The 18,061-nt window shown below is 37.5% G+C and overlaps 1 protein-coding gene across 1 annotated transcript in view; it reads right to left on the reverse strand.

The window, feature by feature from the left end:
- The window catches only part of RXFP1 (relaxin family peptide receptor 1), a 132,682-nt gene that overhangs the window by 68,650 nt on the left and 45,971 nt on the right, over positions 1-18,061 (reverse strand). The window contains exon 2 of the mRNA XM_036763586.1: positions 4,271-4,369. Coding sequence (XP_036619481.1) covers positions 4,271-4,313 — 43 coding nt within the window. The 5' untranslated portion in view covers positions 4,314-4,369. The remainder of the gene's footprint in view (positions 1-4,270; positions 4,370-18,061) is intronic.

Below are 18,061 nucleotides of genomic sequence, written 5' to 3' on the forward strand. Positions count from 1 at the left end.
TTGTGACATCATGAGATGACTGTGGTACCCAGTGAGTTTGATTCTGTCTTTACTGACCAATGTCCACACTGAGTGCAGAGAAGTAGCATCAGGGCATCCTTTGCCTGTCTTCTTGTTCTTGTTGGAGTTATTGGTCAGCCAGCTCTCACAACTCTTTCTGGGGCATTGACTAAATAGATAGACAGTGTTTCAGGGAGAGTTTTGGGTCTGTAGCTGTGATGTTGACAGCAGTCTTCCCAGAGTATGACACAGATGCCAAGGGCTTGTCAATGAAATCGTTTGAGGCTTCTTTTGCATTCCAGACAAATTACACTTGAGAAATAATAGAGGCAGGGGAAATCCTTTATAATCTGACATTAGAGAAAGGCTAAATGCCTGCCTTAGATAGTTATAAATTGTAGAGACGTAACTTAACCCATAGTATATTCTGTTCTGTAATAATGAGATGTTTTATAAAGAGATTCTACTTTGTTTTTCACATTTGTAACAAAACAAAACAATCCCAATCCCTCCAATCTGCCCCACCCCAAACCTAACAACCCTCATTTTAAGGTAGTAACATCTACCGCATGGGAAGCAATGTGGTGCGTTTTTGTTTCCTGGATTCCTTTGAAAGTCTGGTGAGGCCTAAGGACTCCTTCTCAGAAAAATGTTTTAAGGAAATTTTAGGAAAAGCTGAGTTTCAGTTAAAGCTTAGTGAAAAGCATATTTTTTTTCCATTTATGTTCATGAACCACTTGAAATGGAGGTCCATAGACCCTAGATTAAGGGCTCTGGTGATAGAGGATAAAGAGCTGGTCTCAGAGTTGGGAAGACCTGGTTTCAAGTCCTGGCTCTGACTCATACTGGTTGTGTTACCCTGGGAAGGTGACTTAATCACTCAGTCAGTGCTTGAGGACACCCTCTGAGACTGTAAGTTGTAAAGCATTTGGAGATCTGCAACAGTTAAAGGAGTGTACTATGTGAATGAAATCACAAGTTTAGTCCAAAACAAAAATCCAATATGGCAAAGCCCACATCTTTTCAAGAGCTTCAAAGTAGCTGGAACACTATTGTTATTGAGGAAATAAGAATCTTCACAACCACAAATTCCTATATTTACCTATTATTGGCCAAGTAAATTTTAGTTTAGGACCTCAGATTATGAAGGGTCTCCATTTCCTACCAAATCACTAAATTTCAAGTTTTGTATAATTAGTTGAAAATCAAGAAAAACAGGGAAAACTAAACTCTAAAGTAAATGTGTTTCTGACCATTGCTGGGCAACACATGCAATTGCTACTTTAGCCACACCTAAGAGATGGGGGCAATGGTATGCTGGAGTGCTCTCATATTGGCTTGGGCCAATTGTTAAGTTTTCATTGTGGACATTTATGCCTCAGAATTTGGCAAAAAAAAATTGAGGCTTGATTTATTGTTTTGTTGATAATCTAGACTTATGGAAGTAATGGAGAAAAGTTAATAGTGCAGATTGAACTTGAAAATGTGGCTTGAATATCTATCTTTGTATCTACCTGGAGCTGGTTGTTAAACGTTTGCCAGTATATCCCTGTATGAGGGGGTGACTTATTGATGCTCTTATTTATGTCCCTATGAATGAGAGTGAAAAAAGGTGCTACAAAGACAAATCGCCATTCTTCAAGAGGAGGTGAAGGAAATAGAGTTTGTATTCATGGTAGAACTTTGAAGATCTACCCTATTTAGGGATACAATAAGCAAGGTCCTACAGGTATCCTCTAGGAACTTGACATAGCTCCTCATATTAGGGCATCTGAATCCAGTTCCTTAATATTAACAATGGGAAAAATGAAGTCATTGATATTTGGCTTTTGTGAATAAGTGCTCATATGCTTATCAGGATCTATGAATTCCTTAATTTTACCTGGACTACAGGACCATGGACTCAGATCTAGGAGGAACCTTAATGATCATCTCTTTCTCTATCTTACAGATGAGGAAACTGAGGCCCAGTGAGGTCAAGAGACTTGCCCAAGCTCACACAGGTAATAACTGACAGAGCCCTGATTTTCTTTGACTTCCTTGGAAGCATAGAAATGGTGTCTGATACAATGACAATGTAGAGGGTATGAACAAGAGTACTTGGTAAACCCAACAAGGTTAAAGGATAAGGTGTTCTGTGTATCTCCATTTGCATCGCATCGAGGTGAATGATGGTATCTCCTTCATATATGGTACACCTTGCTGTAGGTGACTGTCAGCCTGTTGAGGATGATTGGTTGAATCATGGCATTGAGGAAGTTGGACTGAGTTATGGCTTTTGCAGGTCTGGGACTCACCCAGGGCCAGTATAAAAGAGAGCAGAAATAAGTAGAGGCCAGAAAATTCCTTGGAAGAAGGTTAAATTAACTAGTCTACTGCTTCATACCCTGTTTAGGAGCTGACCCCAGTCCTTCAATGGTTTGCCCCTTCACTTCAGTCAGGTGTCTTCAAGAGCAGGATAGAGGCCTCATCCTTTAAACTTGATAGGTTGGTCAAGCCATTCCAAGTCATAGCCTCTACATTAGGACATTGAAATTAAAGATAAATTTTTAGAGAACTATGCTTTTTGGGAAGCACTGTGCAGAATGTTGTATGCAGATGAAGTTCTAGAGGTCACAGTATAGAGGTAAATCAATTTTAAAGTGTTTATTGAAATGTTCTCCTCTATTAATGTCCTACGTTGATGTCACACAGTGGCATAGAGGTGACCCTGTTTTTTTCAAGGCTGTGCCAGAAGATAGGTTCTATCAAGCTGGAAAGCATCTAGCTGGTGATGCTAGCTATTTGTCATGCAAGAATATCTAGTGAAGTAGGAGAGCCTCAATATCAGGTAGGATGATTTATTTTTTACCACAGCACCTCTCCAACATTGTCAGCTAAATCATTGAGGAGTTGAACTCTGCATCAGTGAAAGGACTATGCATACCAGTGACATTTTCAATATTGAAGTAAATATTGGAATTTCCTTTCATCTAGCTCCCAAATGGACTCCGAAAAAGCAAGACTCACACTTTTAATGTGAAGTATACTTATATGGAAATATGACTTTAATATTGCAGTACATTAGGAACCTTAATTTAAATTTTACCTAAAGTCTTCATATGACATTTTCCATTAAATTTTTCCATTCATTCTTCAATTCAATTTAGATATAAAACTCTCATTCAACAAAAAGACACCAATAATTAAGTAAAAAAAAATGAAAAGGAGTATAACTTTTGGAACTGGTACAGTCTGTCCAATTATTTTTTCAATGTTTCATATTAGCTTCTAGGTAACATCTGTTATTTGTGTCTAAATATTTTTAACCTATTAAATAACTTAAATATAAATAAATAACCCAACTTAAATGACTTGGGCTGAAATCCCCCCCCCAATTTTCTCTTTTAACTTTGTGCCTACCCTGATGTTAGATGAGCTTAATGTTATAATTTCTCTGTGAGTTATTGGGACAATTCTGGCCCCACATTATAAAAAATAGTAACCCCTTTAAAATTTGTGAGTATATTTTTATTCATCTCAAAGTGAACACTAAAAATGCAATGGCCCCTATAGTCTACGATAGTAGATTATAACATTATACCCAATGATGTTATCAATTAAAATGCTGAGCACAAGCTTACCTCTTAGGTACAGATGTTACCCATTTTTATTATTTATGGAGTACAAAAATTATAAAAAATGAGTTATTTTGTTTCCAATTTGTCTTCATAATAGAAAACATTAGAAATGCTTATGTCTCGAGGTCTGACATCTAAATCCGATAGCTTTATAATCCATAATAATATTTCTACACATTGTTGTGTCGTGATTAATGATGCTGTTATAACTTAAACGATAACTGAGTGTTATAGGATATTTCTTGCTTGGAGAAACATTAAAATACATGTACTATCACCATTTCTAGGCTTTATTCATGTCAGAGTTCATGAGAGCATTCAAATTATAGTGGGGTCCATGTCAAAAAGCATCGTCCATCCCTGACTGGCATTATTTCCATTTTCCAAAATCTTCTGTCATGACAACTTCTCACATATGATTAATCACTATTAGAGTGAAAGGCATGAAGAATTACTTATTTTTATTCTCCAACAATTTCTCTTACAATTCTGTGGAAGAGAAACTTCAAATAACAGATTGCAATTCATCAATTTTAAAAACCATATCTCATATTTTACAAAATAGCTTTTCATTACACTTAAGTTCACCAAAGAAGCATATTTGACTCTATGATATTTAACAATGATGGTTGATTCCTATGACTACTTACAGCATTCAGAGGACTCTGTCTCAAAAGGATATGGGGAAATCATTTTATAATTATTTGCAAAATATTTATCAAGTTGCTGAGACCATCCATTGTTGTCTCCTGAAAAGAAATCAGATAAAAAGTTCAAAAAAACTTCAGGAACATCTAGCTATGTCTGGGAAAATAGATATTTCCTTATGCTCTTACTGGAAGAAGTCAAACTATTTTTAGCAGTAGAATCATGTTTTGGGTGACCTTTTAATTTCTTCAAAAATAGTATACAGCAAGCAAATGAGGATGTGGGAAAGTAGGTGCACTTACTTACTATTCGTGGATCTGTGAACTAGTCCAACCATTCTGAATAGCACTTTGGAACCATGCCCCAATGGCTATTCAATTGTACCTACCCTGTAACCAGTGATGCTGCTACTAGGTCTATACCCAAAAAGATCAAAGAAAGAGGAAAAGGGACTGTGTGTAAAAAATATTTATGGCAGCTCTTTTTGGGGTGATAGAGAATTGGAAACTGAGGGGGTGCCCATCAGTTGGAGAATGACTGAACAAGTTATGGTATATAAATATGATTGAATATTATTGTTCTATAAGAAATGATGGAAGGGATGACCTCAGAAAAGGCTAGGAAGACTTGTATGAACTGATGCAAATTGAGGTGAGCAGAACCAGGAGAACAATTTACACAGTAACAATACTATTATCAACAAGATAATCAATCTTGAAAGACTTAGTAACTGTCATCAACACAATAACCAACCACAATTCCCAAGGATTTATGATAAAACATGCTATGTACCTCCAGTTAGAGAACTGACAGACTTCTAAAATATAGCATATTCCTCTTTTTCCTAGCATATTTCTTTTTCTTGCTTTTTTCCCACCTTGGAACATGGGTAATATGGAAATTTGTTCTGCATGTCTAAACATATTTGTAATGTCTTTTGTTTTTCTTGCCTTCTCAATTGGTGGAAGAGGGGAAGGAAAGAGGGAGAGAATTTGAAACAAAATATAATATAATTGAATAAAAAAGAAAACCACAAAATAACATAAAATAGTGTTAAGGTATATTTATTTGAGATGATTGAAATGTGATCCTATCTAGAAGTTCTGAAAACTTCCCAGATGAGTACTATGCACTATGTAAGGACTCGCCCAAATATAATCAGATGACAGGAATAATATAAATCAATAGTTGTTTTATTAAGTTGATTTTAATTTGATTATTCTATTAAAACCCCAACATTCTGCCTTGTGCTTTTTCTTTGAACTTTTGTGATCTGGTTTAGTCTGGTAAAAGACAAAAAATGGATGGGAGTTTATGAATTATAGATTTAAATACATGATGGCCCAAAGAATTCCTTGAACCTGGGTGTAGCTTTTAGTGGCATTTATAGGAGCCCCAGGCTATGTAACCTCTAAGTTTGAGAGTTCAGCTCAGTTTTTTCAATATAAAAACATTAGGTTATTGTTATGATGTAGAAAGTCTTGAAGGAAGGAACATGTTATGTGACTTTAGCAACTTGTATAAATGACTCTGACTTAAAACTTCCATTCATTAGAAAGAAGTCACTTTGTCTTTCTGTACTTCAGTTTTTTCATCTGTTAAGTGGGAATGATAATATCTGCTCCATTTGTTCCCAGGATTGTGAGGATTTAACATAATGATAGATGTGAAAATACTTTGAAAAGTGCATCACACCCTAACAATGTCAATTCTTCATCATAAACTGAATGTTTCCATGACATATTTGTAAGGCATATTGCTTTGGTTAAAATAATTGATAACTGAAATGATTATGCTGCCTGGGGAGGGGTGCAGTTTTCATTTTGGTTTCATTGAGTTAATGGTTGAATCTAGAAAAAGCACATTCGTGGCATGTTAATATGTTCCCTTCTACTGATCTTCTCTATAATAAGAAAGTGATTGTAGGTGGTAGTTAGGTTACACTTTGCTTAGTCTGGCATATAGTGGTGGTATGTGACAACATGAGGGGGAGGGTAAAGAAAAACTCTTCTCTCCCTCTAAGAAACTGCACAATCCATGCCATCTTTCCATATGTAGAGAGAAAGAAGTCCAAAGATAGTAAGCCATATGTAGAAAGAAAGAAGTCCAAAGACAGTAAGACATGCTTCTTCCAGAGACAACAGGAAAAGGGCATTTTTGATCTATTGTGTCCATTTTTATGTCCCATAGTTGAGATAACTGAATGTGTTCATCTCGATAAAGGAAGGATGCCCTTCACAAATTTAACAAGGGTGCAAGAAGGTAATTTGTGTGTAATGATGTGTTTAAAGGATTCCTCCATTTCTTAGGATCATATTGTTTAGAGCTTCTTCTCTCTCCCCTCCCCATCTTACAGGTGAGGAAACTGTGATCTATAAAGAGACTTGCTCAAGGCATCACACGTATAATAAGGAAAAGATTTGGTATTTGAACCCAGTCCCTCTTATTCTAAATCCAGTGCTTTTTATGCTATACCAAGCTCTACCCCTCCCTTCCTCTTCAAACATTTATTGAGCATCTGCTATGGAATCTAAGGTCAGGAAATAGTCAGGAAGAACACAAAAAAGAACAATACATGGTTCTTGCTTTCAAGAACCTCATAATCTAATTTGAGGGACAGGCCTATTAATAAATATGAATTAATAGCATATGCTAATTTTCAGAGAAGAGCTCTACTTGACCATTGACAGCACGAAGGTATAGAGATCATGGCTTTACTTTAATTTTCTTTAAATAGCATGGTGGTCGTACATAGTTATGCTTATATTTCCCACTATTTCTCTAGTCTAAGGAGAGAATTCAGGAAGGAGGTTTTCTCTCCTTTGCAACTGGGAAAAGTGCATTCCTTCCTATACAAGGGGTGAATCAAGAACATTGCCTTTGGAAGAGGTGGTAATTGAAGTGGTGAAGGTAGAAGAGTATAAACTATAGGAAATGAGGTTTTGAAAAGCAAAGCACACATTTAAAAGTTGCATCATAGTAAATTTATTGTTTATAGGTTTTTGAATTTATGTACCCTCCATAACTCCTTGCTTTATTTACCTGATAGGGTTTTTGCTAGGATTGAATGAGAGAATGCGTGTGAACCAGCAGTCCATCTTGGAGAGTTGCCTTCAGGTTCAATGAAATTAAATGACTACAGGCATACAAGCTAGTAAGTAGTCAAAACAGGATTTGAACCCAGGACTTCTGGACTCCAAGCCCAGCATCTATGACTACATCAAGCGGCTTTAAGATTGAAGGATTTACTTCCCTTTTAAGTTTTAGTTTGAGCTGTGACAGGCACAGAATAACTAGGACAGCTTCTATAGCCTCAGAGCGCCACCACTCTATCCCCTTACTCCATGTCCACAGGACGAAGAAAAGATGAGAAAGGAGGCAAGCCAGTCAGGACAGAGGAGGGAGTACTAACTCCACTCTTCCAACTGCCGTGGCTTCTAAAATAAAATAGAAAATCCTTTGCTTAATTTTCAAAGCCCTTCACAATCTGGTCCTAATCTATTTTTCCAATCTCATTTCACTTTACTTACATCTCTGGCATGCTGTGATCCAGCCAAACTGCCTTCTCTTTGTGGCTCATTCACAAGACCCTATCTCCCACCTCTAGGCCTTTGCCCATATCACATGCCTAGAATGCCCTCTTTTCTCACCTCAGTCTCGTAGAGTCTCTTTCTTACATTCAGTTCAGGCACAATTTTTTGTCTAAAGCCTTTCCTGATCTCCCAAATATTAGAACCTTTGCTCTTGAATTTCTCTGTCTTTCTTCACACACACACACACACACACACACACACACACACACACACGCACATGCACATGCACACACAAACATATAAATAACTACTTCATATTTATGCACATTTATACACATGGCTTTATGTTTATGCTGTATACATATACTATATATATACATATATATATTTTACATGTTTTTGTGGTCTCATCTATTCTTCATATGTACTTGTATCCCTAGCTTTTAGCACAGTGCTTGGAGTATAGGAAGTTTTTATAAATACTTGTTGATTGATTGAAGGAACTCACCCTTCTTTCTCCTCTAGTTAGTGGCAAACAGCTAACTAGTGTTATAACTTTTGTCTGTCCTGAAAAGTTCTGTTTAGAAATGCCTCTACTGCTAGAACAAATGCTATTTAAAATTAAAAAGAAAGTGTGTGTATGTGTGTGTATGGGGAGTGGTGAAGGACTGTGAGGAGGGGGTGTGCAGTTTGGGAGATATCAAAGGAGAGTTGCCAATCAGCCAGCACTTTATCACTGAAGCAGTCACTGAGAAGGAGCTGTTATTTAAAATATTTATGAACATACAACCATAAGGAATAAAATGGAAAGCAATTTTACTTTGAATAAACTTTAATGCATTTAAAATTTTAGTAGTGGATGTAATAATACAAGCTGGAAATTTCTGGCCATTTTCTTCACTCAGGTGACTCATGTGTTGACATAGAAATCAAACTTGGCTTGCTTTTCTTTGGAGTGTATTTATGCTCTGAATATTATGACTTCATTAAAAGAAATAAAGACTTTCTCAAAACTTTAAAATCAAGTTCAAAGTATTAATTTCATAGAGGTAATTGTAATTTCCCCAAAGTCCTCCTCAGATCTTCCATCACGATGGGGAAGTAACCATGGTAAAATGGAGTGTAAGCTCTCACAAGGTCTACCAAGCCAGGCTTGCTAAGTATGGAGTTCTCTTCCCCTTCAAATTAGCTAGTTGGTGATGAATTCTTTGACCATCATGTGCTAAGAATGACAGATTTAGACCATATATATTGATATTCTAAATGTAAAAAATTTGTCTAGACACCAAAGAGGTGAAGCATATATTTTACCTATAATTTGAGGCACTTGAGTCAGGAAGATGTAAGTTCGAAACCTGTTTCAGAAATTTTATAGCTTTGTGATTCAGGGCAAATGATTTAACCTAATTGGGGATAAAATAGTATCATTTCACACAATTGTTGTGAGCGGCAAATGAGATAATAGCTATAGTGCACTATGCAAACCTTAAAAGCACCACATAAATATTAACTATTTTAAATGAAAGACAAAATCAAGAGGTTAGATGAGCTCAGTGGCCTCTGAGGCACCTTGTAGCTTTAAATCTATGATCCTGTGAACATAATGAAGTTGTGAAATGGAAGGCTAGCTAGTGGGTTTTTCCTTGAAGAGGCAAATCAAAGACAATCGTCAGACATTATGAAATCACAACTTGCAGTACTCTAGAAGAGCTTAGAAGAGGAACACCATGAAGAGACTTATAGCTAATGTCACAATTATTTGTGGCAGAAGATGAAAAAATAGCATATTCAGGATTACCTTTCCTTTCAAAGAAGTAGAAACATTCTATGGAAATCCGATGCTCTCTCCTTACCAAACTATGTCAATGTATATTTAGATAGTGAGGGCCTTCACTGTGAATTTTGATACGAGGGAGGAGAGTGAAAAATATGGTTCTGCATTAAGAAATGAAAAATAAGGCTTCTATAAGCCTCACTTAGAAAGCTAATATCTATGAATCACAGATATTTTCCTCAAGATCAGAGGTGGAAAGCACTGCCCAAGGTAAGGACCAAAAAACAACACACAAAAAGTGAAATTTGATATATTTAAATAGGTTCTTCCTGTTAATGGAAAAACTAGTTACTGATGTGTGGGAATCATTTCAGAATCAGCTGTGTATCATTAGAGCTCATTAGAATTGGTTAGAAACAAAGGTCAGAATTAATACCACAATAGAAGAAAGAAGTAAAAGAAGACTACACTGAAGGCCATTATAACTACTCCATTATGTCCTATTTAAGCAATTTTTTTTACTTGGAAAAATAAGTAAATGCAATAAAGACATTTACCCTAGTTATCACCATTGATTAGAAAAAATTGAAACAATTTGAATTAATTGCCATAAAAATGAGGCCAAAAGAGCCCAGAACAAGGCAGCAAGCACTTCATCTCCCTTGCCAACTGGAGAGCCATACCAGGCAACCAAGGGCAGCATCAGTTTAGCAGAGGTGGGGAACCGAAGCCTTGAGGCCAAATGTGGCCCTCTAGGTCCTCAAGTGTGACCCTTTGACTGAATCCAGACTTCATGGAACAAATCCCCTTAATAAAAGGATTTCTTCTGTGAAACTTGGACTCAGTCAAAAGGCCATACCTGAGGACCTAGAAGACCACAGGTTTCCCACCCCAGGCTTAAAGTATAAGCTCATTTGCAAAATATTATAGAGGAGAAGGATGGAAAATGATAAGTGGTACCACTTGGCAAAATAATGAATGGCTGTGGAAGGGAAAGTGAACTGGCAAAAAGCTTATTGTGAGATCTAAGCAAGTTAGATCACCCCAAGAGCATTATAGACAGCAAATATGAAATGGAACATATCTGCCATAATTTCTATAGTGTTCTATTTTCTTCATAGAGGACAGTAGAATCAACGCATTAGACAACGTCAGTGCTTAATTAACTATCACAGGAAGTGGAAATGGCACTAAAGAAGATGAAGTCGGGAAGAATGTATGGAAATAAATACATATAAAAGAAATTTGTGCTGGAGGCACACTATTTAAAATATAATCAATTATCAAAATGTCCTAAGGAAGTGAAGATTTCAAAATAATCACAATCAGTATCATTACCAAAAGATGACTTAAAAAGACATCAGTAACTATCTGCTCATGTGTCCACTTTCTCATTTCGATACAGTCTTTATGAGAATGGCCTCTGCGTATAGTGAGAGAGTATCCTTGATGAAAATGAGAAGGGCACTGGCAGATTCTTGCAGATCTCTACCACAGTCATATAATTAACTGAGGCGTGAGGGGAACAGAAAATAGTTCTGTGTTTATTGCTTATTGATTCCTAGTAGGGATAAATGGGCTGTAGCATAATTACCAATGATGATTTATACTTAATGCATGACACCAGACATGATTATGAACATATGTGATTGGGCAAAGGAGCTGGGTCAATTATATAGAAGGAATAAGAGATATTAGGTAGGTAGCTCACGTTTTACAGTGATCTGTGCTTGTTGGCTTGTTCTGGGCTCTTTTGGCCTCCTTTTATGGCAATTATTTCAGATTGTTTCAATTTTTTCTAATAAATGGTGATAATGGTAGTGATACCAGCTGTGATTATATTGTGTGCAATATATTAAAAGACTTGGAGAATGGCCTCTAGAATGCAGAACAGGCCTCTATAGAAGGTTTAGGAGAGGATATGGACATGAATTGCATATGTTGAGAATTTGTGGTTGGGTTGCATTCTTTGGAGGTGGAGAATATACTGACACTGATGGGATTCTGAATTCATCAAAATATCAGAATAGCATGTGTGTCTGTTTATACAATTTTTGTCTTAGCTTTGATTTAATATAATTCTGGAGTATTGTAGATGAGATCCCTTTGTTTATAAAATAAGCTCTATAAAGAATAAACTTTTGGTTCATTTTCTTAAAATTATTTTTTTTTGTGTTTTTGTATGATCTGTTTTGCCTTATCTTCAATATTTGGTGAGACTTGTATTTGGTTAATGTTTCAATACTTCTGTTGGGTGAACTGGTAAATGTTTAAAACCAGTTCTCTGAAGATACTCAACACACTTTTAAGTTTAATCTGCATTATGAACATTTTCCCCATCACTTTTTAAAGTCAAGATAGTCCGTATCACAATAAATCAAATCTTGATTTGTAGCAATTGCCGATTTCCAAGATGTAAATACTCATATCGAAAAATTAACAGTGGGTACTCATAGGCTGGTTTGAGCTGGCTCCAATTATACCCTTGACTTCTGAGGTTAATTACTATGTGATATTTAATAATAAATATTTTATTGTATAAAATATAGTATCTAGACTACAGCTCAGTAGAGTAGAACAAAGTACAGCTTCTTTAAATACAAATATTTCATGTATTTTTACTATATATTTATATTTATTATCTAATGGAAATTTAACATTTAATTAATTGTTACATATGCTTTAAAAACTTTAAGTGCTTAAAGCACAATTTCTTAGGAGTAGTCTTAATTATTAATATAATGATAATTTTGTTTAAGTATAAGATTATGTAATAAATAAGCATGTGAGCTCTAGTGGGCAGTTGAGTGGCACAGTGGATAGAATCCTGAACCTAGAGTCAGGAAGATCTGAGTTCAAATGTGAATTCAGACATTTGTTAGCTGGGCACTTATTGGTCCTGGGCAAGTCACTTAACCCTGTTTGCCTCAGTTTCCTCGTCTGTAAAATGAGCTGAAGAAGGAAATGGCAAACCACTCCAGTATCTGCCAAAAAAACCCCAAATGGGGTCACAAAGAGTCAGATATGACTGAAACAAACAAAAGACCATATTGACTTTCATCCTTAGTTAAGTATTAGGTGACTTTTGGTTCTTCCTGAAGGAGGCTCAGAATCCTAGATATTTACCCTTCAAAATTATCTTTCCCCCATTTCCCTTTACCTTTCCAAATCTCTTCCACCTTCTCTTCACTCACTCGGTCACTAAACTAGTTCAGACCCTCCTTACATCTCACCTGGACTACCGCAATAGACTCCCAATTGGTCTCCTGCCTCATCTTTTCTCTCTGCCTTATGTCTTTCTCTCTCTAATCTGTCTTTCACATTGTGACGAAGCAATATTCCCAAAACACGGGCCTGACTCCCCTGCTCACAAAGCTCCGTAGGCTCTCTATGGCCTCTAGTATAAACAAAACTTAAAAAAATGTATTTACAGCCTTTCCCAGTGTTGGTCCAGCCCACCTTTCCAGGCTTGCTACACATCACTAACCCTCATCTATCATATAGTCTACTAAAACAAGCCTGCTTGCTGCTTCCCAGTCATCAAGTTCCATCTTGGAGCCTTTCCACATAACTGTTTTTTACAACAGAGGTGCTGCTCTTGTCTGCTCCTGTGTAGCATCCTAGTAAGCTCTGCTCAAGCACTATCTCAGACAGGGGTTCTTTTTTTGATCTGCTTAGATACTATTCTCTGCTCCCTGATCCTGTCTCTCGCCTTCCCCACTATTTGCAGGGTACATAGTAAGTGCTTAATAAATACCTTTTCAATGGTGTATATATGTATGTATATTTTTGTGTATGTGTGTGTATAGATATAGATGTATATATCTCTCTCTATATATCTATATCTACACACACACACACACACACACACACACACACACACACACACAAGTTTCCTGCTATTCAATGCAAGGGCCTGTTTCCTTAATTCAATTCTGTTTCAATATTTGTATCCTTAGACTTTACCTCAGTGCCTGACATACTTCAGGTGTTTTTAAAATGTTTTTTGGTAGATGGATTGTCCTCAACTAAGCAATGTGCCACATTGGGGTGGGAGCAGCAATAGGGAGGGGGGTGGGGGTGAGAGTAGTGATGGGGAGGGGGTGGGGGTGGGAGCAGCGATGGGAAAGGTGGTAGGGTGCTTTTGTAGATTTAATGTGTTTGAACTGTATTTGGTACTACTGTTAAGGGAGGATGGTGGAGAGTCTGGGAAATTGTGAGAAAGGGAAAGGGAAAATGTGAGAGGAAGGGGAAAATAAAAGAGGAAGAGCAAATAAGAATATATAGAACAGTTGGTGGGTTGAGATTTTCCTTGCCTTTACCTTATCCACTTTAGGCTACTTTTTCATTAGTTACAGAAATGGAAATTTTGGCTTGGTTGTCATCTGACTGCCAGGATAGCAAACATCCTGGCATAGAACCCACATTTGAAAAGGAATCCTCGTGTCTCCTCAGGGCAGCAAACCTGCTGGGTAGGCTGCAACTGCCCACATGTTAGATCACAGGAATATTCTTAACTGGGATGGGTTAGGGAGATTTTATTTTATCTTGAGACTCAGGAGTAGTGAAAGTAGCATCAGTAGTGGTAGAAAAGACTCCTGCTTTAGAACAGTCCAGAGTGCTAATGTCAGAGACCATTGAACTTACTGCCTTCCTCTGGATGCTTCTCAACTAAAGACAATCTTCATTTTCAAAATGAAGTCTGCAGTGTGGTTAATTTGGTGTCACAAAACTGCAGAATTTAGTCCACACTGTGGTAAAAATCTGCTTTATTACATACCTGACAAGTGGTAATAATGATGATGATATTAATACTAGCTAACATTTAAATGTTTACTATGAGTCAGGTCTTGTGTTAAAATGCTTTATAATTATTATCTCATTTATCCTCACAACAACCCCAGAACATAAATATAATAATTATCTCTATTTTATTGATGAGGAATGAGTCAGGTAGAGGTTAAGTGACTTGCACAGAGTCACGTAGCTAACAGGTATTTGAGGCTGGATTTGAACTTAGGTCTTCCTGACTCTAGGCCCTGAGCTCTATCTAGCTTTTCCTAAAGAATTCTAGGGTAGGTGAATCATAGTTTCCTACCTCCTTTTGGAGTCCTTTTGGAGTCCATTTCACTTTTGGATAGCTCTAATTGTAATAAACTCACTAACAATAACTGGTGTTTATATGGTGTTTCGAAGTTTGCAAAGCACTTTAAATATTCTTTTTTCTTAACTCAGACCTAAATCTAATTCTCTGCAATTTTTCACTCATTGTTTCTGGTTCTTCCCCCTGAGGCCAAGCAGAAAAAAAATTTAATTTCTCTTCCAGATGACATTTCTAGAAATACCTGAAGACAGCTAAAATGTCCTCCTCTTAAGTCTTCTCTGTGCTAACAGTTCTTTCCTCCAGCCCTCAAGTAGGTCTCTTGCTATTTCCTTCTCACTCCCCTGACTGTAGGCAAGCGTATATTTTTGTCTCTGTCTTTGGGCTCAAGCCTGCCAACCTTCTGTGACTAGTGTTAGTGGTGGGCAGGAAGGTTATAAGGATCCCTTGCTTTTCTAAGTCCTCAGCTCCTTAGTATGAGGTAATTCTTGCTGCTGGTCCTGAGCTTTCTGGGACCAAAATCTGTGTCTGGATTCCAATTGCTGCTCTCTGTTTTCTCTTTGTCTGGGTTCCTGATCCCTGCTACTCATTGTGCCGGTGCCTGGGCACCTGATGTAGTCATCCTCAGACTCCTAATCTGTGCTTCCTGATTCCCCAATTGTGTGGTATTATTGAAAACAATGACTGGAGTCAGAGATCCTGTTTTCCAATCCTACCTTTAATGCTTAATACCTATATGATTTTGGGAAAATCATGTAAGCTCCCTGTGCCTCTTTCCTCACCTGTAAATTAAGGGATTTAGACGAGATGGGTTCTAAGGTCCTTTTCAGATTCAAATCTATGATCCCACAATTTAATTCAATTCAAAATATTTATTGTGCCCAGTATTGTGCTAGGTCAGGGGTGGTGAATCTGTAGCCTAGAGGCCACATGTGGCCCTCTAGGTCCTCAAGTGCAGCCCTTTGACTGAATCCAAACTTCACAGAACAAATCCCCTTAATAAAAGGACTTGTTCTGTAAAACTTGGACTCATTCAAAAGGCCACACCCAAGGACCTAGAAGGCCACATGTGGCCTTGAGGCTGCAGGTTCCCCACCCCTTACTAGGTGTTTCAAATCAAGAAGAAGGCATGAGTTGTACAGAAAAAAACTATCATATAAATGTCACTGAGAGATTTGAAGAGGGAAGGATCACTTCAAGGAGTGAAAATCAGGGAAGGTTTCACGAACGAGGTGTCCCAAGCTGGACATTGAGGTTAAGGAAAGATCTTGGCAGACGGCTATGTTGAGAGAATGCATTTCAGATGTGGTGGATGATATCTGCAATCTGAAGCAAGACAGGATGAGATCAGGGAACAAAGAATAACCCATCTTGAACAAACCTTGTGAAGGAGAGAGGTATGAGATAAGACTGACAAGGACCTCTCCATCATGATTACAGTAATTTCAGTATGTCAGATGTATTGGGATGGGGAGAGAAAATGAAGATATATAGAACAGATACAGTAGGATCCTCTCTTCTGATCTGACTTGTTAAGCTGCACCTTCAAGAACTGCCTACTTTCCTCTAGTTCATCTTAGGATATTCAAGTGCCCTTCCCTATAGGAACTGATCCTGACAGCCACATGGTCTAGCTGGTTTCATGGATCTAACCTGTCCTGTCTTGAACATTGTTGGCCAAGACCTAATACGGAGAATTAAACTGTTGTCTGATGATCAGCAATCCATAGCTGTTAGGCCATCTAAAATTTCTTATGCGTGAAAAAATTCCCATTTATGAGACCAACCCCAGTGCAGATTGATATGGTAAAATAATGATTATTTACCCAATTACATATGTATTAAGTACTTCAAGAAGATAAAAAGGAAACTAATTCTGTTTCTTTCAGTTTTCAATCTATTGGGGAAGACAGAGACAAAGCACAATAGAAAAATATAAGTGAGCATCCATCTTATCACAACTTTGATGTTTCATCTAGAAAGACTGAGGGGTTGTTAGTCATTAAAAATGTTACTGTCAACAGAAAGCAGCTAGGTGGTTCAATGGATAGAATTCTGGGCCTGGAGTTAGGAAGATTCATCTTCTTGACTTCAGATTGGGCCTCAGGTGCTTATTAACTGTCAGACCCTGGGCAGGTCACTTAACTCTGTTTGCCCCAGTCTCCTCATCTGTAAAATGAATTAGGGAAGGAAATGGCAAACTACTCTAGTATTTCTGCCAAGAAAACCTGAAATGGGGTCATGAAGGGTAGGACATGACTGAAAAATGACTGAATAAAATAACTTTCAATTGGGGTAGGAACTACAATTTGAGCATAGTTTTGAAGGAGAGATGAGGCATTAATCTCTGGGCATCCTAGGAAGAGGGAGTGTCTGATGAAGCCAGGTAGCACAGAATACTGGACCTAGAACCGGGAAGACTTGAGTTTAAATCCAACCTCAGATGTTTACTAGCTGTTTGACCTGAGTCAAGTCACTTATCCACTTAGCCTCAGTTAACTCATTTGTAACATAGGGATAATAATAACTCCTACCTACCAGAATTGTTTTGAGGATAAAATGAGATAACATTTGTGAAGTGCTTTGCAAACCTTAAAGTACTATATAAATTCTAGATATTATTATTATTATTGTATGAAAAAAGCACAGAAAGTGGAATAGGAAAATCATGTGCTGGGGAAACCAAGGCCATTGGACTTTTAGTCAAGAGGAGACATTCTAGAGTCATTCAGTCAGTAAAAGAGCATTTATTAAGCACTTACTATATGCCAGTATATGCTATATACTGTGTTAAGTGCTGGGGATAAAAAGAAAGACAAAAATTTGATCTCTGCCTTCAACAAATGCACATTTGAAAGGGGGAGACAAGATACAGACAACTATGCACTTACAAGATATATTCAGTATAGATGGGAAGTAATCTTGGAGGAAGGTACTCGCAGTGGGAGGACCAGGAAGAGCTTCCTGCAGAAGAACGGATGTAAGTTGAATTTCTTTGAAGGACAGAAAAGCCAGGGGGTGGCAGGTGGGAAGGGAGAGCATTCTGTATGTGGGGGACAGTCAATGAAAAGACACCAAGTTGGGAGATGGATGAGGCATGAAAAGATCCCAAGAAGACCATTGTTACTGCATCTTAGGGTACATGGAGGAGAGTGAAGAATGAGAAGACTGGAAAGGTAAGAAGAGGTAACAATGTAAAGGGCTTTAAAAGCTAAACTGAGATTTTAAATTGGTCAAGACTACAATGGAATTTAGTGAATACTACTAACAATGATAATAACAAGGCCTGGTGGCTGCAGCACAGCAGGAAAGTGACCAAGCCTGGTCCGTGGCTCTGGCATAGCAAGTGAGAAGGCAGGCCCAGAGACCCCAGTGCAGCAGACCA

The sequence above is a fragment of the Trichosurus vulpecula genome, chromosome 6 (genome assembly GCF_011100635.1).
Source record: "Trichosurus vulpecula isolate mTriVul1 chromosome 6, mTriVul1.pri, whole genome shotgun sequence".
Taxonomy (NCBI): Eukaryota; Metazoa; Chordata; class Mammalia; order Diprotodontia; family Phalangeridae; genus Trichosurus; species Trichosurus vulpecula.